At 50.4% G+C, this 19,031-nt stretch overlaps 3 protein-coding genes across 8 annotated transcripts; 2 read left to right on the top strand and 1 right to left on the bottom strand.

Moving 5' to 3' along the window:
* Positions 1–128: 128 nt before the first annotated feature.
* Positions 129–6,732, top strand: Usp21 (ubiquitin specific peptidase 21). The gene is made up of 13 exons (XM_076914474.1): positions 129–782; positions 1,643–2,265; positions 3,009–3,068; positions 3,235–3,355; positions 3,561–3,672; positions 3,859–4,014; positions 4,529–4,593; positions 4,860–4,963; positions 5,153–5,239; positions 5,567–5,638; positions 5,849–5,963; positions 6,050–6,164; positions 6,373–6,732. The coding sequence occupies exons 2-13, from the start codon at positions 1,666–1,668 to the stop codon at positions 6,461–6,463; spliced, it is 1,698 nt and encodes a 565-aa protein (XP_076770589.1). The 5' UTR covers positions 129–782; positions 1,643–1,665; the 3' UTR covers positions 6,464–6,732.
* A 719-nt stretch (positions 6,733–7,451) lies between these two features.
* Positions 7,452–11,662, top strand: Ppox (protoporphyrinogen oxidase). 5 transcript variants are annotated; one of them, XM_034520174.2, is made up of 13 exons: positions 7,452–7,731; positions 7,899–7,993; positions 8,159–8,293; positions 8,426–8,541; positions 8,691–8,823; positions 9,117–9,261; positions 9,361–9,551; positions 10,486–10,546; positions 10,697–10,815; positions 10,895–11,005; positions 11,103–11,252; positions 11,370–11,412; positions 11,486–11,662. In XM_034520174.2, exons 2-13 carry the CDS (start codon positions 7,907–7,909, stop codon positions 11,644–11,646), a joined length of 1,452 nt encoding a protein of 483 aa, XP_034376065.1. In that variant the 5' UTR covers positions 7,452–7,731; positions 7,899–7,906; the 3' UTR covers positions 11,647–11,662. The 5 variants fall into 5 exon arrangements, with proteins under 5 accessions (XP_034376065.1, XP_034376067.1, XP_076770584.1 ...); XM_034520176.2 differs by lacking the exon at positions 11,370–11,412 and having other exon boundaries at positions 7,490–7,731; XM_076914469.1 differs by lacking the exon at positions 7,452–7,731 and having other exon boundaries at positions 7,743–7,993.
* Positions 11,663–11,757: 95 nt separating this feature from the next.
* B4galt3 (beta-1,4-galactosyltransferase 3) lies at positions 11,758–18,432 on the bottom strand. 2 transcript variants are annotated; one of them, XM_034520177.2, is made up of 8 exons: positions 18,287–18,432; positions 17,362–17,532; positions 16,749–17,043; positions 16,002–16,237; positions 14,522–14,712; positions 14,274–14,396; positions 12,625–12,729; positions 11,758–12,537 (listed from the first exon to the last, which is right to left on the bottom strand). In XM_034520177.2, exons 3-8 carry the CDS (start codon positions 17,005–17,007, stop codon positions 12,264–12,266), a joined length of 1,188 nt encoding a protein of 395 aa, XP_034376068.1. In that variant the 5' UTR covers positions 17,008–17,043; positions 17,362–17,532; positions 18,287–18,432; the 3' UTR covers positions 11,758–12,263. The 2 variants fall into 2 exon arrangements, with proteins under 2 accessions (XP_034376068.1, XP_076770586.1); XM_076914471.1 differs by having other exon boundaries at positions 16,749–17,020.
* Between the last annotated feature and the right edge of the window lie 599 nt (positions 18,433–19,031).

The raw sequence follows: 19,031 nt of genomic DNA, 5'->3' as shown, positions 1-19,031 counted from the left end.
GTTCTTGTTGATGGCTGTTAACAAGGTAAACAAGCAAAATATGGAGGTACACTAGGTTGGGAGGAGGGTGCGAGTGGAAGAAAATCTGGTTTCTTTCCCTGCTGTTGGGGTTTACTTTTCCCCTTTAGCAGTGGAGCATGCTTTACCTCCTGCCTGAGCCTACAGAGAAGCTTGAAGAATGGGTTTCACCGATCCAGCGTTCTCTGCCCACTAGGGATCTCCCCATCCTTAGGTGGAGTTGCTAAATGCTTCTCTATTGGTTTGCTGCCAGACCTGGACCTGCATGCTGCTTTCTCATTGCATCCCTCTTGTTTGGGAAGAATCTGTGTTGCAAGCCCTTTCTGTTACTCTTCGACTTTTTGTCTTTTCATCCCTATGGACCATATATGACTGGGCGAGGAGCCTTGGCCTCAGAGGCTTGCAGCAATGGTTGAAAGACCACCACTAGGCAGGGCCTGAAACTAGTGGTTCTAAAGTTGGCTGCGTTTCCATGGTGTCGGTCGGGGAGCCGTGGGGGCGGGCTCACGCAAGCGCCGAGGAGGTAGGTGGGAGGATTCCGAGTGTGGGCGCGCAGGCGCTTAAGAGACTGTGAAGCCGGTGGCCGGTGGCCGGGCGGCACCAACAAAGATGGCGGCGGCCCTTGCGGCGGGAGCAAGCTGGGCAATAGCTGCAGCTAAAACTGCAGCCCGGCCTGCGGGGAGGCTGTTCTGGGGTAGGAGGGGGTGGCCTTGAGCTGGAGCTGGACCCCGGCTGGCCTCCCCCGCCGCCTCACCGGGGGACAGGTATGGGCCGGGACGTTAATGGCGGGGTGGGGTGGGAGAGCCGAGGGAAGATGGATCCAGACCCCAAAGGACGTTCACCACAAAGGGAAAGGCTCACGGTGCCCAGCGGGGCCTGGGAGCACTGGGCTGGAAGAACAGCATTCTCGGACCGCGGGGAATGTGCCGCCGGACCCCACAGCCAATCAGCAACCTCGGCCTTTCTGCCCTCGAGGGGGGCGGACCCGGGTAAAACCCTGCTGTGGTGGGAGAGGTGCACAAATTAGGGGTCAAGTAGTTTGTCCTCCATCTCAAACCATTGCCCCCCTGGGCCCAAATACCAAGTAGGATCCCAGAATTGGAGGAGGGAGTGGATTGCAGATCACCCGTTTAATCGGCTTCATTTGCAACCTAGAGGAGCAGGGGTTGAGATTGGAATGCTGTCTTTTGGAATGATTCCTGCATCCATAGTCCCAGGTCTATGGCACATCCCACTTGACTAGCCACGTATGAGGCTTTTTAGGAGTTTGCAGATTATAAAAACAGCTGAGATGAGATTACCATTGGCTTTTAAATAAATCTGTATTCTATAGAGAGAGGGGGTGGGGCATAGAAAGGTCAAATTATGGTCTACAATCCAGTCATTTGTTTACTCAAAGAGTACTAAGTTTTTGTTTTTTGTTTTGTGTGTGTGTGTGTTTGTGTGTGTGTGTTTGCGTGTGTATGCGCGCGTGCGTGCGCCAAACATTGTCAGGTCCTGGAGATGCAAGAACTGATTTTATAAACGTTATTCGTGCCCTCGGTACATGAAGAAGCCAGCTTGCATGGTAGCCTGTATCTTATCTCCCTTCCTAATTCAAATGTTGACCCTCTGTTCTCCTCAGGTCCAGCCTGCGGGGTGCCCACAATGCCCCAGGCTTCTGAGCACCGCCTGGGCCGTACTCGAGAGCCACCTGTCAATGTACAGCCCCGAGTGGGAGCCAAGATACCATTTCCTCCCCGGGCCCGCAGCAAGGAGTGCCGAAACCCAGTTCCTGGGCCAAACTCTATATTACGACCTTTGCCTCCCAGGCCAGGTCCCCCAGACGAAAGGCTCAAGAAACTGGAGCTGGGTCGGGGTCGGACCTCAGGCTCTCATCCTAGAGGTCCCCTTCGAGCAGATCATGGGGTTCCCTTGCCTGGCTCACCGCCCCCAACTGTGGCTCTGCCTCTCCCATCCCGGACCAACTTAGCCCGTTCCAAGTCTGTGAGCAGTGGGGACTTGCGTCCATTGGGGATTGCCTTGGGAGGGCACCGTGGCGCTGCTGAGCTAGGGTCTGCACTGAGCCGCTTGGCACTCCGGCCTGAGCCACCCACTTTGAGACGTAGTACTTCTCTCCGGCGTCTTGGGGGCTTCCCTGGCCCCCCTACCCTGCTCAGCATACGGACAGAGCCCCCTACTTCCCATGGCTCCTTCCACATGATAGCTGCCCGGCCTTCTGAGCCTTTCTACTCTGATGACAAGATGGTGAGGACTTGGCAGCACATGTGGTCTTCCATGCTCATGTTTCTCTTGCCTCCAACTGTCATACTATGGCTTTCCTGTGTTCCCTTCTTCAAGTCCCTTTGTCAACCCCTCATTACACCAGTGGATTCTTGTCTTTTCTGAGACTTTCTGGATCTTATTTTGGGTTGTATGTGATTCTCCAACTTGGTGTGCCATTCTAGTCCCTAGGGAATTAACCCGACTATTTAGAATTCTTCTTTGGGTCCTTAGGCCCTCTCTTTTAAGGCAGCTTTTCTCCTAGGACTGGACCTAGACCTAATTAATCCCTGGAGCTGAGAAGGGGTGGAGTTAAGAGCACCTCTACTGGTGTGGTTACCCATTTCCTGAGCTAACTGAGCTAGGCTGCTTGCAGTTGGAGCCAGCAGGAGAGGGTGCAAGAAGGGGCCACGGGGGCAGGAGGGGGATTTGGGGGCAGTAAAGTGGGTGTGGGGAGCAGCTGGGCAACCATGCCAGTGCTTGGGGAGTTGCCTCAGGAGCTGCAGCGCCGGCTAGCTTGGCAGCGGAGTAAATGGGGACTAGGTGTGACAGCTATGGCTGAATCTGTGGTACACTCAGCTGTAATGGGTTTACTACTCATGACCAGTGAGGTAAGATGACCAGTGTGGGAAGCAGGGTAGAGCTGGGGCACGAATGGGGTTGGGGAGACATTTGGCAGCATGCTATTGAAAACACCACGAGAATATGACTGTCCTCTGACTTTCTAGGCTCACCACACACTGCTTCTGGGCTCTGGTCATGTTGGCCTCCGAAATCTAGGAAATACAGTAAGAGCCATTTTCCTGTCCTTCTCTGTAAAAGCAATGTGAGATGGTGTTGGGGGTGCAGACAAGTGCAGACCTAGGCAAGGCATGCAGGAGTGCACTGAAGCTCTCTTAGTCCTGCCGGCACCTGTCTGGAAAGGTCACAGCAGTGTTCCCACTGCCTCCCCAGTGCTTCCTGAACGCCGTTCTACAGTGTCTGAGCAGCACAAGGCCTCTTCGAGACTTTTGTCTGCGAAGGGACTTCCGGCAAGAGGTGCCTAGAGGAGGCAGAGCCCAGGAACTCACAGAAGGTGGGCAACTACTGATACTTCTGTTCTCTCTCCCCCAATCCCTTCAGTTATATCCTCCCAATACTCATGGTTTCCAGCCCTTCAAGCTGGCGGTTACATCCATTTTCCCCAGTTTCTTCCTAGAGATTTTCTAGCCCCTGAATCTCCTTCCGCCTGCTCTTCTAGACATTAACTTTGAGTCCCTTCCCCACTGTCAAACCAACAGCCTTTGCAGATGTGATTGGTGCCCTCTGGCACCCTGACTCCTGTGAAGCTGTGAATCCTACCCGATTCCGGGCTGTCTTCCAGAAATACGTCCCTTCCTTCTCTGGATACAGGTGGGGAAACTGAGTGAATGGGATTTCTCTCTGGCTGCGTCTGGGGTTGGAGCTAAGCAGAAGCTCTAGCAGCAGTGTTCTGAGCCTTGAGATTTCCTACACTGAGGGAAGAGGGACCCACATTTGGGCAGGGGATTCTGTGTGGACCACGAGAGGATCAGTTGCCCATATTCTGTCTGGCTGTAGCCAGCAGGATGCCCAAGAGTTCCTGAAGCTCCTCATGGAGCGGTTGCACCTTGAAATCAACCGGCGAGGCCACCGGGCACCACCAATCCTGGCCAGTGGTCCAGTTCCTTCTCCACCTCGCCGAGGAGGGGCTTTGCATGAAGAACCCGAATTGAGGTAAGGGTTGTTCCCCTTGCTCCTCGTCCCAGTAGTTCCATCAGCATTCAGTCGTCATACAACTGGGCTAATTGAAACTGGAAATGTAGGGCCTAGGGGACACCCTTTAGCACAGGAAAAAAAAAAAAAAAAACAAGAGGAAGGGAGGGAGAGGGAAGCTGAAAAGTACTTATAGAGGCAGAAAATAGTGTCAGGGATGCCATTAAACTGGGGAAGGAGAGAACTTTTCCAGTCAACTGTATCAAAAGAGCTTGTAGAGGGAGATCGATCGATCAATTTATCTATCATCTATCTATCTATCTATCTATCTACCTACCTACCTACCTACCTACCTATTTCATCGTGGATTTCCCTAGAAAGTTCCCGGAAGCATTACTTACTCCTTTGACTAGAAATTTAGGGAAGGAGCTGGTATGTGGACAGGGAACAGGGTTCTGTGGATAATTTCTGTGGCTTGGGGTGCCCAGTATTACAGCTGTCTCACAGGTTGCCCCCTTTCCTTGTTCTACGGTAGTGATGACGACCGAGCCAACTTAATGTGGAAGCGCTACCTGGAGCGAGAAGACAGCAAGATTGTGGGTATGCAGTGGGACAGCACATCAGTGGGTCAGTACAGCAGTGGGTCAGCACAGCAATGGGACAGCACAGCAGTGGGTGTTAGGGCTCGGGAGGAAGAAGTATGGGAGCACGGCCAAATGCTGAGGATGTGAAATGGTGTGTGGAGCTGAGTGGCCAAGTTGTAGTTAGAAAGGCAGATCAAAAGCACAGGAAGAGACAGGATTCTAGGAGAGCATTTTAGGCGTCCGACGGTGACGACTTCTCCTGCCTTTTTTACTTCTACCTAGACCTGTTTGTGGGCCAGTTGAAAAGCTGCCTCAAGTGCCAGGCCTGTGGGTATCGCTCCACGACCTTCGAGGTTTTTTGTGACCTGTCCCTGCCCATCCCCAAGGTGGGATTCCAGTAGCTTCCAGGAGTGATGGAACAGGGGCTCTATGATCCACCCTTCCCTGTCCCTAAGTGTGGGTGGGAACTGTGTGGGTCTAAAGCAGAATTAAAGCCTGGATTTTAAAAAAAAATTTTTTAAAGGGGGGGAGGAAGGACTCGGAATATGCTGACCCTCACTTCCCCTTTCCCCCAGAAAGGATTTGCTGGGGGCAAAGTGTCTTTGCGGGATTGCTTCAGCCTTTTCACCAAGGAGGAAGAGCTAGAGTCGGAGAATGCCCCAGTATGTGGGACTTTAATGGGGGAGACCTGGGTGGGTCTGTCTGGATAAAAGGGATGCATGTCTCTTTGACTTGGGAATAACAGTGACATATCTGGGTGTGTGTTGGGGGTCTCAGGTATGTCCTAGCATGCCTAGGTTAAAGGAGGAGGGGCAAAGCAATGAGAAACATACTAAATTTACTAAACATACTAAATACTAACATAGAAACATACTAAATTTAAAGGCAAAGCAACGAGAAACATACTAAATTTACATGTGAGTTGGGGTGTCAGAAAGACCAATCTAGGTGAGAGCACACTGACCTAACACTATTTGCTGTTTATTTAGGTGTGTGACCGATGTCGGCAGAAAACTCGAAGTACCAAAAAGTTGACAGTACAAAGATTCCCCCGAATCCTCGTGCTCCATATCCTAATCTTCAAGTTCTTATTTCTCTTAGGGTATCTCCCATACAGTGTTTCCTCACCTTACTGAGTTTCCCTTAGGGAAAACCTGCCACCCCAACTTTCTCTGCCACCTTTCAGGACATGTTGGGGGAATGGAGGGTACTGAATTTATTACTGCAGTCCCTGTTAGAGACCCCCAGCCTCCCCAATGCTCCTTAACCAGGGCTTAGATCTGAACCGATTTTCCACCTCCCGAGGCTCCATCAAGAAAAGTTCAGTAGGTGTAGACTTCCCACTGCAGCGACTAAGCCTAGGGGACTTTGCCAGTGACAAAGCGGGTGAGTCTGGCAGGGAACGTCCTAAGGAACCTTCAGAAGGGAGACAAAACTTGTGGTTGTAGAAACTGATGTTATCTAACCCGCAGGAAGCCCTGTCTACCAGCTGTATGCCCTTTGCAACCACTCGGGTAGTGTCCACTATGGCCACTACACAGCCCTGTGCCGGTGCCAGACTGGTTGGCATGTCTACAATGACTCCCGGTGAGAACAGCCTCTTATTCAACTCCTGCCCTACCCCACTGTAGCCCTGGCACCACCCCCTCCTATGAGGTCTGAAAAGATAAGTTTCTGACAAAGGATAGGTGGAGAGTCTCTCTTGATCTCCACCTGGCTATTCCATATTGAGTCTTGTAGGACAGAGCGGGGATCTACCGGGATGACCACAGCCATTTCCCATTTCTCTTCTCAGCGTCTCCCCTGTCAGTGAAAATCAGGTGGCATCCAGTGAGGGCTACGTGCTGTTCTACCAGTTGATGCAGGAACCACTTCGGTGCCTGTGACACCATCTTGAAGCCCTGGCACCTGTGAAAATCTTCTTAACATCCTTAAGCCCCCAGGCTCCCCACTTACCTCACAGACGTCTATTTTTGTGTCTTTTTAATCGGGGAGGGAGGAGGGTTGGCTGTAGCTCCCGTTATTTTTTATTAAGAAGTACCCTTCCGCCTCGTTTTCCTGTCCCATGTACAGAAACCACCAGGCCCTTGACCATGTACAGCCCCCAGAACCTCTGCAGTCTCACTTTTTTTGTGAATAAATTTATTAAGAAAAAGTGATGTTCATTTTGTATTGTGGGTAAGAGGAAATGAGTATCTAGAACTTTGGTTCGGTTGGAGCCTTTCTGGGCCCCAATTCTGTCTCTGGACAGGTGGGGGCGCTCTCACAACAGAAGGAAAAGAACAGGGATTGAGGTGGCCTCAGACTTGGACCCAAACACTCAGAGATTAGTAGTACTAGGCAAACAAACCTTGAAATCTGTGAGGTTGCGGGAAAGCCTGAAACTAAAGTGCAGGCATTGGCACGCCGGTTTTGCCTGAGGGGGCACTGCCCCTCGAGGGCAAGGCACCCAAGAACCCCTGTTGACAAACAGTGGCTTCGTTGCCCGGCGGCCCTTGCTCCCGTAGGCCCGGTCTGTTGTTAACATCAAGGAGCTGTTTATGGTGCCTTCTCCCCACGGACTGGCCTCCAAGAGTCTCTCTCTTTCTCCCTAACTAAAGCTCATGGGGCCCTCCCACCCTCCAGGGTTCTCACCACAGACCTGGGAAGCTTGAGCTGGGGAATGCTACTCCCGGCTTCAGCTTTTCGCTGCCCTGTCCCTGGGGAAGGCAGTGCTGGTTACTGCAACTAAGTCTGATCAGGAAACGAACAGGTTAACCTGCTCCACTGAACTGACTCTGAAAGCGGCTGTTGCTCCGCTGCTGGCGTCACTGCCATTATGGTGTTTTCATTGGTGGATGGATCCGGAGCTCACCAATCCAGAACCTGCATTCCAAGACTCACCAATCCAGAAGCAGGAATGTGAAACGCGGCCGCCAGAATGGAGTCGACGGAAAGCCGGAGGGACCCTAAAAGTTAGGGGCGGGGATACCAGCCTTGAACCTGTTCACCAGCTGAGGCTGGGAAAACCGAGTGCTGCAGAATTCTGGCCTGCCGAGGGCTTGAGCTGGAGAGATAGGGCGGGTGTGGCCCTTATCTGCACACCAACCGGATGGCCTGGTCCTAGGGCCTCTATATCACTCACTCACTTTCTCGGGTTCCCCCTATCTCGTGGGTAAGCCCTGGCCTCAGAACAAAGTCCTCTCTCTTCCACCAGAACGTACACGCACGCCTTGCATTAATTGCTCATAAATCAGCAAGTGCCCAGAGGTGGGTTACGGGACCAGTGAGGTTTTCTACAGTTGTAAACCAGTGTGCCTCCCGGTCTCCACCGTTCCCTAGGCCTTGCGATGGGCCGGACTGTGATGGTGCTTGGCGGAGGTATCAGCGGATTGGCCGCAAGTTATCATCTGATCCGAGGGCGCAGTCCTCCTAAGGTGAGTCCCCGCTAGTACCAGAGAAAGACTCATTTAATACTCTTAACATTTCCAGCAAAAGCTGGATAGATTTTTTTTTTTTTTTTTTTGTCGCGTGAAATATGCACTTCCCCCGATCCCCAGTCCCTTTGCCCTGCACTGACAGTGTCTCACTTTTGGCGCCAGGTGATTTTAGTGGAGGGCGGCAAACGTTTGGGAGGCTGGATCCGCTCAGTCCGAGGATCAGATGGTGCGATCTTTGAACTTGGACCGCGAGGAATTAGGCCGGCTGGAGCCCTGGGAGCCCGGACCCTGCTCCTGGTGAGCGTCTTGTGGAATGTGTAGGACAGATAGTGGAGGAGACGTCTTGAAAGGGACAGAATTGCAGAGAGGAAGAACGTTGGGTCAGTTTTTCCTTAGTTTCTCCTCTTTCTGAGGGCTTGTGGAGAGCAGGTTTCTGAACTTGGCTTGGAGTCCGAAGTCTTGCCTGTGCGAGGGGATCATCCAGCTGCCCGGAACAGGTTCCTGTATGTAGGCGGTACCCTGCACCCCCTACCCTCTGGCCTCAGGTAACACCTCATCTCACTATTACATCCCTCCTCCTTTCGCTCCTTGTCATGCTTCCCAGCCACAGGGGGTCAAATGGATGAGAACAAGTCCCCGGAGCTGGAAAGGTGAATCTGGGAGTTTTCTTTTCACCATGCCTTCCTCCATGCAGGGGGCTACTCCGTCCTTCACCGCCCTTCTCAAAACCTCTGTTTTGGGCTGGGCTGAAGGAGTTGATGAAGCCCAGGGGCAAAGAGCCTGATGAGACTGTGCACAGTTTTGCCCAGCGCCGCCTTGGACCTGAGGTGACATTGCTCAGAGGTGATCTCAAACCTCTCCCCTTCTGCTGCTGTGTCTCTAACTCAGACTTAACCCCGGGGACTCTTGTATCATTTAAGGAGGTTCTCTATCTATTGCTGGAATCTCCAAAACTCAGTGTTGGGAATAAACGCCTTCCTTTCCTTCCCATCCTTTTGTTACAGTGGGAACATTTCCAACCCAAACTCTAGCCTTTCCTTATTCCCTTGCAAGTAGGGCCAGTGGAAATGAGTCAGGATGGCTTATTCCGTGACCCCTTAGTCCCAGTCTTACCCTTAAGGTGGCGTCTTTTGCCATGGACAGTCTTTGCCGAGGAGTGTTTGCTGGCAACAGCCGTGAACTCAGCATCCGGTCCTGCTTTCCCAGCCTCTTCCAAGCTGAACAAACCCACCGGTCCATATTACTGGGGCTGCTGCTGGGGGCAGGTGAGGTGGGGCATTGGTTCAGAGGGTGAAAATGTAAAGCCTGACGACAAACTGAGGTATAAGGGGCACTGTTTTAATCTTTTCCCCCCCTCCTTTAAGGGCAGAGTCCACAGCCGGATTCCTCATTAATTCGTCAGGCCCGGGCTGAGCGATGGAGCCAGTGGTCACTTCGTGGAGGGATGGAGTTACTGCCCCAGACCCTTCACAATTACCTAACAAGTAAAGGGGTCACTGTCCTCAGTGGGCAGCCAGTCTGCGGGCTCAGCCTCCAGCCAGAAGGGAGCTGGAAAGTAAGAGAACCCTCTAGAGTATAGTGAACCTGTGTCAGTGTTACTAGTTTTGTTGTTGTTGTTGTTATATTGAGTATTGCAAAATTTCACTTGGCAAAAAGTTTCATATGTAAATGTGCATGACCCAATTTTATACCATAGCAAAATAGCCCCTCTGGGGAGAGATGTGAACTTCTCTGCTCAACATCCATTTCTTTAAATTTGGTCCAGACCTTTAAAACATGATAATACCATTTCCTCATATGGCCTAATATTCTGTTGCCTACAAGTTGCCATTGCTACACACACATCAGTCACAAGATTCATAAAGGCATCAAAGCCCTGCAGTATTCCTTGGATATGTCTGTCACCTTTTAAAGTCAGTGATAACTTTTTGTCCATACATTTCTTCATCTGGGAAGAGAAAAGCTAAAGAAAAAAAGCCCAGCATTAAGAGCACGCACTGCCTTTGCAGAAGACCTGAGCTGCACAGGTGCCCACCTGTACGTGCACATATACACAAATTGTTATCATCTTTGCAAAGTGGTTAACTAGGTCAAGTTAAACCACTTAGCACTGGACTTATGTTTTCTTGTCTGAGAGAAGCTATGTAGATACTGGCTACCTCAGGCTGCTAGGCTTTATTTGTGAACCTTCCTCAGAATGCCCTTAGGTAGAAGCCTGTGAATGGAAGTGGTGCTTTTGAGTGTCTGGGGACAAGGGAAGAACCACCCACTTTCACTGAACATTTCAGAGCAGCTACACTTGCCCACTTTCTGGATTATACAGAGGGTTTCTTGGTTGTTGTTGAGATGATCTTGTCACTCATATTCTTCATCCTGGGTCAGCACCCAGTCTTTCCTACTTCTAGAGTACCTGAAAAACTGAGACAGCAAATCTCACCTTACCCATAAAGTCCTCATAACACCATCTTCCAAATGTTCTTGTCACTCAGGTATCTCTAGGGGACAGCAGTCTGGAGGCTGACCACATTATAAGCGCCATTCCAGCTTCAGGTAATGGAACAGCCCTTCCCTTTCCCTAGCCATCAGGGGGCAATAGTGTGCCTTCATATGCCAGCAGGACCACACCAGGCTCCTGAGCTGGCCATTCCCAAGGGACTCTGGTAAGACAGAGCTAGCCTAGTATGAATGCCTGATCTTCAGAGCTCAGCAAGCTGCTCCCTGCCGAGGCTGCACCTCTTGCTCGAGTCCTGAGTACCATCAAGGCTGTGTCTGTCGCTGTGGTGAACCTGCAGTACCGCGGAGCTTGTCTGCCTGTCCAGGTATAATAGGAAGAAACGTGGCGACCCGGGCTCAGTGAGAGCCATTCCCTTGTGACTCACAAGACATCTTCTGTTCCAGGGATTTGGACATTTGGTGCCATCATCAGAAGATCCGACTGTCCTGGGGATTGTGTATGACTCCATTGCTTTTCCTGAGCAGGATGGGGACCCCCCAGGCCTCAGAGTGACTGTGAGAGGACACGTGGCTTAGGGTGGGGTTTCCAAAGGGCTTCTCTGTGCTGCAGTATAGGCAAGAGCAGACTGGTCAGTGCTGTGTTTCCTCATAGGTGATGTTGGGAGGTTACTGGTTACAGAAGCTAGAAGCCAATGGCCATCAACTGTCTCCAGAGCTGTTCCAACAACAAGCACAGAAAGCAGCTGCTACACAGTTAGGACTGAAAGAACCACCAAGCCACTGCTTGGTCCATCTACACAAGGTGAGTTGAGAGAAATTCGTATTCATTCCCCCACTGAAAGCCTTGAAAGTAAAGACTTTCAAGCCAAGACCTTGGAAATCACTAATAAACTTTCCCTTGCATCTTCTCTCTCCTTAGAACTGTATCCCTCAATATACACTAGGCCACTGGCAAAAGCTAGGTAAGCCGGGAAAGCAGCCGGGCTGAGGGAGTCAGACCTCAGCTCTAACATTCCTCTCATCTTTACCTTTCAGACTCAGCTAAGCAATTCCTGACGGCCCAGAGGTTGCCCCTAACTTTGGCTGGAGCCTCCTATGAGGGAGTCGCTGTCAATGAGTGTATAGAGAGCGGGCGCCAGGCAGCAGCTGCTGTCCTGGGCACAGATCTAACAGCTGACCCCACGTTCCTCTCATAAAAGTTGGTGGAGCTCGGCTTGGTCTTACTGTTCTGTCACCCTATACACTTGTCAAGGTGGGGTGCTGGGGGAGGATTAAATGGCCTGGGATGCAGAAATCACAAGCAAAAGTGAGACAAAGTCCTTTATTAGAAAAGATATCAAAATCTCAGCCCCCAGTCTCTGGGCCAAGACTAGAGGAGCCATTCCAGCACTCGCAGGAAATGCCCGGCTAGGGGTTTCCTCCACCAGACAGCTTCTTAGGAACCATAAATAGAATAAATATTCACAGAGGTCCCAGGAGAAGCCAGGTCACTCTTGGAAAAGAGTAATGTCCATGGACGAGGAAGGGACTTGGGATCCAGCCCTGCTCCTACCCCAGGGGCAGAGGACTCCCAGGATTCGTCACATAAAATGACATCAAAGATTCACAGTCATAAGCCCTGACAGGTAGGCCCTAGAAAGAGGAACCTCCAGGTCTAGAGGAGCCCAGCTCCAATCTAGCGGTGAGGAGAGGTCCCTGCCCCAGCACAGCACTAGGGTTAACTCCCTCACATTCCTCCAAAAGCCGTGGGCAGAGGGTGTGGGGAACACAATCCCTCCAATTCAGTTTCATGATTAAAGTGGGCAAAGAAAAGTCAGTGTGAACCATGGGGAGCTGTGTGGTTGGCAGTAGGAAGAGGGCCAGGCCTAACTGGGGGCCGGCGTTGCAGCATCTCGTGACGGAAGGCCTGGGAGGAACCTGGTGGGTATCGGGGCCCAGAGGGAGACCGGGGGCCCCGAGGGTCAGTCCCAATGTCTGCAGTGATGTTGGTATAGAGAGGACCCAGCTCTCTTGCCAGCAATCGGTATGTTAGTGAGTTCATTCCATCTTGTGTCCAAGAATTCTGGGTACGGACCAGGAGGTCAAATCTGAGGGTGATAAGTTTTAAGACTTAGATCTAAAAGGAAGAAACCAGAATTTAGAGACATTTAAGAGTATCTGAATTCCCTCCCTACCTGTGGGGATTCTCCTCATTTCCTTTATCCCCTCTGTGCTTCACCATCTTGTAGTGTCCCACAGAGGTGGGTGGTCGAGAGATCTTCATCCCAGCCAGGCGCACCCTGTTGGAACAGTGAGAGTCTTGGACGAGCTCCAGTGGAAAACTGCTGACGTTGGGTGAATGAGAAGAGTAGACTCACTAAGGAAGTGATGGCCTGGGCCGGGCACAGAGAGCGATGGCATAGGCTGTCACATAGAAAGTGGTGGCCTGGGCCAGGACACACAGAGTGTGATGGCCTGGGCAAGCACACAGAGAGTGGTGGCATAAGCTGGCATGTAGAGAACTATGGCATAGGCCAGGGCACACGGGGAGCGGTGGCATAGGCTGCCACACAAGGAACAATTTTACCTGTCTGGCAAGGAAGAGTAAATAAATAAATAAATACTGCCAAGCAATACAAGGTGGGACAAAAGCAAACAGAAAGAAGGTAAGGTTGGCAGTATCTAAGTCTGCAGGGCCTGGTGCCAGGTGCCCTGGGGCCTTACAACAACTGGCAAAGGTAGATATGTAATTCTTGCATCTGCTTTCTAAATGGCTCCTAGAAGCTGCCTGTGGAGAACAGAGAAAGGGGCCCTTTTGTCTAAAGTATGGAAGTGACAGACCCAAACTCAGCCATCTTGGTCTCTTACCCTTTGGTGCTGGGCATTAAAAGTGGGGCTTACATATGCTAAACACACTTGACCACCAAGCTGCCTCCCTAGACCAGCAATTCTTATTAAGAAACAGTGTCTAAACTACCCAGCTGCTGTGTGGGAAAGAGCAGAAGCAGACAGATGATCAGGACCTTAAAACAAGCCTGAATTCTGAAACACAGAAGCAAGAGGTAAGGGTGGTTTGACAAAGAAATGAAAAAATACATCTAGGATTTTTGGAGTGTGAAGTACACACACGGAGATGAGAATTCCAATAAAGATGTCATTTCCTGGGGACACAAGGGTAGGGGAGGGAGTGAGCTCAAATGCACTGCATATGAAAACGGTTCACTGGAGGCCAAAGGTAAGAAATGTTTCGCATGCTAAGAAATGAGCTGGCGTTAGGCAAATTAGCCCCTCCCCCTAAAAACAAAACAAAAAGATGGGCTGGGCAGTGCTGGTGCACACCTTTAATCCCAGTACTGGCAGAGGCAGAGGCAGGTGGATTCTGTGAGTTCAAGGCCAGCCTGGTCTACAGAGTGAGTTTCAGGATAACCAGGGCTACACAGAGAAACCTTGTCTCATAAAATCAGACAATCAAGAAAACAAAACAAAAACCAACCCACAACCAAAACCAAACAAGGGTGATTTGGGGCCATATGGAGCAGAACCCTTTTCCCCATTCTCACAGAAGTAGTTTCTATGGAAACCTAGCAAAACAAAGAACTAATTTGTCTTTTAGGCCCCTTCCTGAGATCTAGAATTCCATATTTCCAATTAATCTTACCACCCTTTCCCAAGAATACCATCAACCAGATCTACCTCGAAAACTGGAATTTGACAGAATGGGCTAAGCCTGTCCCAAGAGACTAGGTCAAAGGGAAAATGATGGGCTCACTGCGGAACCAAGAGGCTCAGGATCTGTGTTGAAAACTGTGGTCAGGGTTTGAGGAGATGTGGCAAGATGTCTGACCTGGTAGCAATGTCGTCATCCTCGCCACCCCAGCCCCAGTATTCGTTGGGGAAGCCATTCATCTTCAGGTACTGGTCAGGCGTTAGCGCTGAAACTCCACCAAAGTACTGGGGGTATGGGAGGCTAAGGACAAAAACATCCGTGTGGTTCACAAGTTTGAACAGTCATCCCTACCCACAATCCCCTTTGCTCTCCTCATACTACAAAGTTGGTTTCCCTATTTTCTAATGCTCTTCCATGCTCTCTACCTGTATCCAAACTTGTTCATGGCAACAGCAACGTGGCGGGGTCCCCGGGGGTCGCACACATACAGGTTATGGTCGTTTTCTGGAAGGAGGTCCACATCATGTAAGAACAAGCAGTCCCACTCTTCATCGCGAAGGGCTTCCCTCACCCCTACGTTCAGCAGCTTTGCCCTGTTAAACGTTCCATTCCCAGCCTAGAACATAACAAAGGGGGAGTGGGCTATACACAGAGAAAGCAGGTTGCATGTGTGCCAAAGTGCAAAGGGCATCTAAGTGGGATACGGGGCCCAGGGAAGGAAGACCAAGCTGCTGAGCATGGTGGGACCTGACTAATTCTAGCACTCAGGAGGCTGAGACAGGAAGACTCTGAATAGACTAAAAACAAAACAAGGGCTGGAGAAGGGGCTCATTTGGTACAGTGTTATCTGGCATTCATTAAGCCGTCAGCACCATGTAAAACCAAGTATGGTAGCATGTGCCTGTCATCCCGGCAGTGGGGCGGTACATACAGGAGGAGCAGAAGTTAAAGGTCAGCCTTAGCCACACGAGACCCAATTTCAGAAAACAAAACAAAACCCATTTTTTTGATTTAGTTATTCAGATTAATTAAAACTTTTCTTACATATCAGTATGTGCCTGACATTCTGTTTTTTTGATTGCTAACAATCATATGCAATACTTGTTAACTGGCTTTTGCTTTTGTCTCATGTCAAAGGGACATCTTCCTCAAGACAATATATGTCAGCAGTTGTGGAACTTGGGGGCTGCAGAGATGGCTCAGCCGTTAAAACATTTGTTGTTCTTGTGGAGGACAGGACCCAGGTTCAATTCCTAGCACTCACGCAGCTCACATGGTTCACAAACATCAGCAACCCCAGTTTCAGGAAACTGACGTCTTTTTCTGACCTCCCCAGGCACCAAATATACATGTGGCACACATACATACATGCAAGTAAAATGCGCACACACAAAATAAACCTAATAATTTTTTTAAATTAAAGAACAAGTATTGGGCTGGAGAGATAGCTCAGTGGTTAAGAGAATTGACTGCTCTTCCAGAGGTCCTGAGTTCAACTCCCAGCAACCACATGGTGGCTCACAACCATCTGTAATGGGATCTGATGCCCTCTTCTGGTGTGTCTGACGACAGCTCCAGTGTACTCATCATATAAATAAAAATTAAAAAAAAAATGTATTTAAAGATTAAAAAAAAAAAAAGAACAAATATTTAAGCTTGTCCTTGACCAATTCCAAATTTGTATAAGACACTCAACACAGAAAAAAAAAATCACAGAAAAAGAAAGGAAAGTAGGAATACCCTAACAGAATAAGTATGGGTCTATCAATGTAAGGTGAAAAAGGCGGGGTGCTTCTCCGTTATCTATTGTCCACCGCCTTAAGGTTACCCCACAGACCCACGAGATGAAAGAAGAGGCATTTGAGGCTCCTTTAACATTAAGGAAAGAGGCGGGGAAGGGGATACCTGGTGGATGACGTAGATGCCATATGCAAGCTGCTGGCGCTGCAGGAAAGGGTGCAGGTGATAAAGCAGCAGGCGAAGGTGGTGCTCCCTGGCACGATGGGGCACAATTATGGCTGTGCGGGATCGAGGCTCACACCCTGCAGGACGGTACCGGCCCCCAGATTCCACCCGGGGATTCCGCTCCACAATCTCTGCTAGTGATGGCACCGGGCTAAAGGATACCGACACAGGACCCACTGTTGGTAGGGAAAGGCAAGTTCAGAAATCGGAGGCACACAGACAAAATGGGTATTAGAATCTGACAACGGCTTTGGAGAAAACAGTCTGATTCTGACCTCAGTTCCCCAATGGCTCACTCAAAAATCGAACAAGCTTTGGATTTCCTTTCACAAAGACTGTTCCTGGAAGCCTAAAGCTGCAGGCAGGCACTACCTTGGACTAATCACATTCTTATTTTAGGGATCTATATAACTTTCTCTTGTCCCACATTGAAGCTACAGGAGAAGATCAAAAAGAACTACCTAATTAAGCCAAGACTCACCTACAAAGGAAATAATTCCCATCCTAGGACATGAAGTGCCCATAAAATGGGCAAGCCGTGGGAAGCGTGTGACCCAAGAGCCTGCTTCTAAATTCACAATATTGGCCCACCTTAGAGTTCATTAGTCTAAGTCTCACTTCATGCCGGCCCAAGACTTCTACCCCCCAACCTTGTTCTCTTCTTCACCTTCTTTCCTTTGTACTCACCTAAGAAAGGCGATCTTTCTGGACAGTAGGGCAGGGCCTGAGCTGGAGGAGCCCCCGCAGGTCCAGGGGCTCCAGGCAGGTGACTGAGGTTACTATAGACATCATGGGGATGAGAATAGTCGAAGGTTGGGCCTGGATCTCGACCGAATAGGGCACTAAGACTTCGGAAGCCCCCTAGTGACAGATACATCATAACTGCCAGTTGGGAGCCCACAAGCAGGGCCAATGTGCAGGGCCTCTCCAGCAGCCTCCGCAACATTCTGACTTGAGAGCTACGTAAGGAGGGAAGGGATTTCTGGAAGCAAACAGGAAGACAGCAAGCCAGAGGAGACACCATCAGGTAGAGATGAAAGCGAAGCCAGGGAAAGAAAGAAAAAACAGGCAGGGAACAAAGTCACAGAAAGGAACGGTGGTGTGATCAATCAAAAATAAATAACAATAAAAAAAAAAAAAAGAAGGTAACCAGCTACCAGCAAGTTTCACCCACTTCCCCCAAACCACTCCCACCGGCTACTCTGTCTCCACCCTCAAGAAAGCTTCCAAGTTCATTCCACTCAAGTTCCAAGTCCATTTCAGAAGTTCAGGCTTTACAAGAGAAAAGACAGACACGCACCTGTGTTCAAGCTGTCTTTTTCCGGATTGTGGGGGCTCCAGGAGGTGCCCCGGGAGCAGAGATATGAGGCATTATCTCAAATTGGAACTGTCACAGAGGACAGAAAAAAAGCATTCCAACAGCCAATCTGGGACCAGCGGGAACCAGAAACGATCAAGGGTAACCAGTCACCTGTACAACAGAGTTCGGAAAGAAACAACTTTGCCATCATGGGAAGTGAGGGAAAGTGATTGGAAAAAAAAAAGATCCTAGGTTCTCAGGTTACCCTGTAGTGGAGTAGTGTCAGGTCTGTAACTAACCCTCTATACTCCAACAAAACGAGCTTGTTTGGGAGTGAGGACAGGGAAATGAATGAAGGCAAAACAAAAAACCCTCAACTATTAGAGGCAAGACATACGTAAAGGGACCTTGGAGTGGCCAGAAAACACAGCAAAATAGGGAACAGGTTATTTCTGTTCCAGTACCAGGGAGCGCCTCCATAGGTGCAGGATGCTTGGTCACCTGGGAGCCGCACGGAGAAAGGTGGGGGTGGCGTCCTCTACCCTTTCCACCTTTCTCCATCACTAATGGGGGTGGGGAGGAGCCTTCCAGATGAAGGAACTAGAGAGAGAGGGCTGGGGCAGGATCTGCCGGCCCAGGACTCCTGGGCCAGCTCACCTGGAAGGGCGTGGTCGGTCAGAGCTTTGCGCGCGGAAGGAATGGGATTAGAACCCCGTTCTCCTCGAACACGCCCATCCCACCCCAGTCTCTTGCGCTTGCCCCTACAGTGCAATGTGAAGGCAACCGGCCCGCGTCCACATTTCCACTCGAGACCCTGTCCGTGGTCAATCTGATTTTTTTAGCCTTGACTCAGAACTTCTTCTCCCTCCGACCTCCCAAATCTCTCTCCGAGGACTCTCTCTCCATGGTCCTCAGCCCACCATACCTGGTCTGCTTCCCGTCGTCACCGCCACCCGGACAACCGGGCAGGTATCGCTGCCGCCATCTTGGAAGCGGGCGCCGGGGCGGGGCCTGACGTCACGGGGCGGAGACAGGCGCAGAGCTCCCCCCGCCCCTACAAACCTGCCAGTCCTTAGTTGGAGGTGCACGTGGGTCATGTGAGGGAGTCTCAGATCCCGGTGTTTCCTCTCGACTTTACAGTCTCCTAACGGGGTTCCATAGCTCACCTCAGTTTTTAAAACATAGCAGCTCAAAGCCCTTGTTTTTCAGTAAAGCTGAGAGACACTTTCAAATGTTTCGGACTACCTCACCCGGGGATCCGCTGAGCCCTTACCCCAGTGTGTTAATGGCGTCCCCTGTAGCCTAGTGATACTTAATATCGAAGTTGTTCCTCCCTAAAGCTACTGTAACATGCATTTTGTATCCCCCATGGTATCTCACAGGCCTTGGAATGGAAGTTAGCAAACAGCAAAACATATACCGTGCAGGGAAAGGCAGCATCTGCTCTGATGTAATATGTTTTCCTAGATAGTAGACTAAAATGGACACTACAACGATGTACTTAATCCTGTAGCTTCCTCCAGCTTCTAGCTTACTGTTTCTTAGAAACAAATATTTATTGCTGAGGAAACGATAAAACCAATTACTTGTGATGTCTGCATCAAACAGAGCTCCAACCCCTGCGGTTGTCGGGTGGCAGAAGGTGCGGAGGGGCTACATACGAACAATAC

This window comes from Arvicanthis niloticus, chromosome 16 (genome assembly GCF_011762505.2).
Source record: "Arvicanthis niloticus isolate mArvNil1 chromosome 16, mArvNil1.pat.X, whole genome shotgun sequence".
NCBI lineage: Eukaryota > Metazoa > Chordata > Mammalia > Rodentia > Muridae > Arvicanthis > Arvicanthis niloticus.
This window is presented reverse-complemented; position numbering and strand designations above follow the sequence as displayed.

What these genes read in the sequence shown, in the direction of transcription:
- B4galt3 (XM_034520177.2), bottom strand. Translation starts at nt 17,007, where the DNA reads ATGTTGCGGAGGCTGCTGGAGAGGCCCTGCACATTGGCCCTGCTTGTG. An exon ending in AGAAAGATCGCCTTTCTTAG is followed by an intron (nt 16,238 to 16,748) that starts GTGAGTACAAAG and finishes CCCTACCAACAG; the next exon opens with TGGGTCCTGTGTCGGTATCC. An exon ending in GCATCTACGTCATCCACCAG is followed by an intron (nt 14,713 to 16,001) that starts GTATCCCCTTCC and finishes GTTATGTTCTAG; the next exon opens with GCTGGGAATGGAACGTTTAA.
- Ppox (XM_034520174.2), top strand. Translation starts at nt 7,907, where the DNA reads ATGGGCCGGACTGTGATGGTGCTTGGCGGAGGTATCAGCGGATTGGCC. An exon ending in AGCGCCGCCTTGGACCTGAG is followed by an intron (nt 8,824 to 9,116) that starts GTGACATTGCTC and finishes CTTACCCTTAAG; the next exon opens with GTGGCGTCTTTTGCCATGGA. An exon ending in GCTTGGTCCATCTACACAAG is followed by an intron (nt 11,253 to 11,369) that starts GTGAGTTGAGAG and finishes CTCTCTCCTTAG; the next exon opens with AACTGTATCCCTCAATATAC.
- Usp21 (XM_076914474.1), top strand. Translation starts at nt 1,666, where the DNA reads ATGCCCCAGGCTTCTGAGCACCGCCTGGGCCGTACTCGAGAGCCACCT. An exon ending in CATGAAGAACCCGAATTGAG is followed by an intron (nt 4,015 to 4,528) that starts GTAAGGGTTGTT and finishes GTTCTACGGTAG; the next exon opens with TGATGACGACCGAGCCAACT. An exon ending in AAAGATTCCCCCGAATCCTC is followed by an intron (nt 5,639 to 5,848) that starts GTGCTCCATATC and finishes CTCCTTAACCAG; the next exon opens with GGCTTAGATCTGAACCGATT.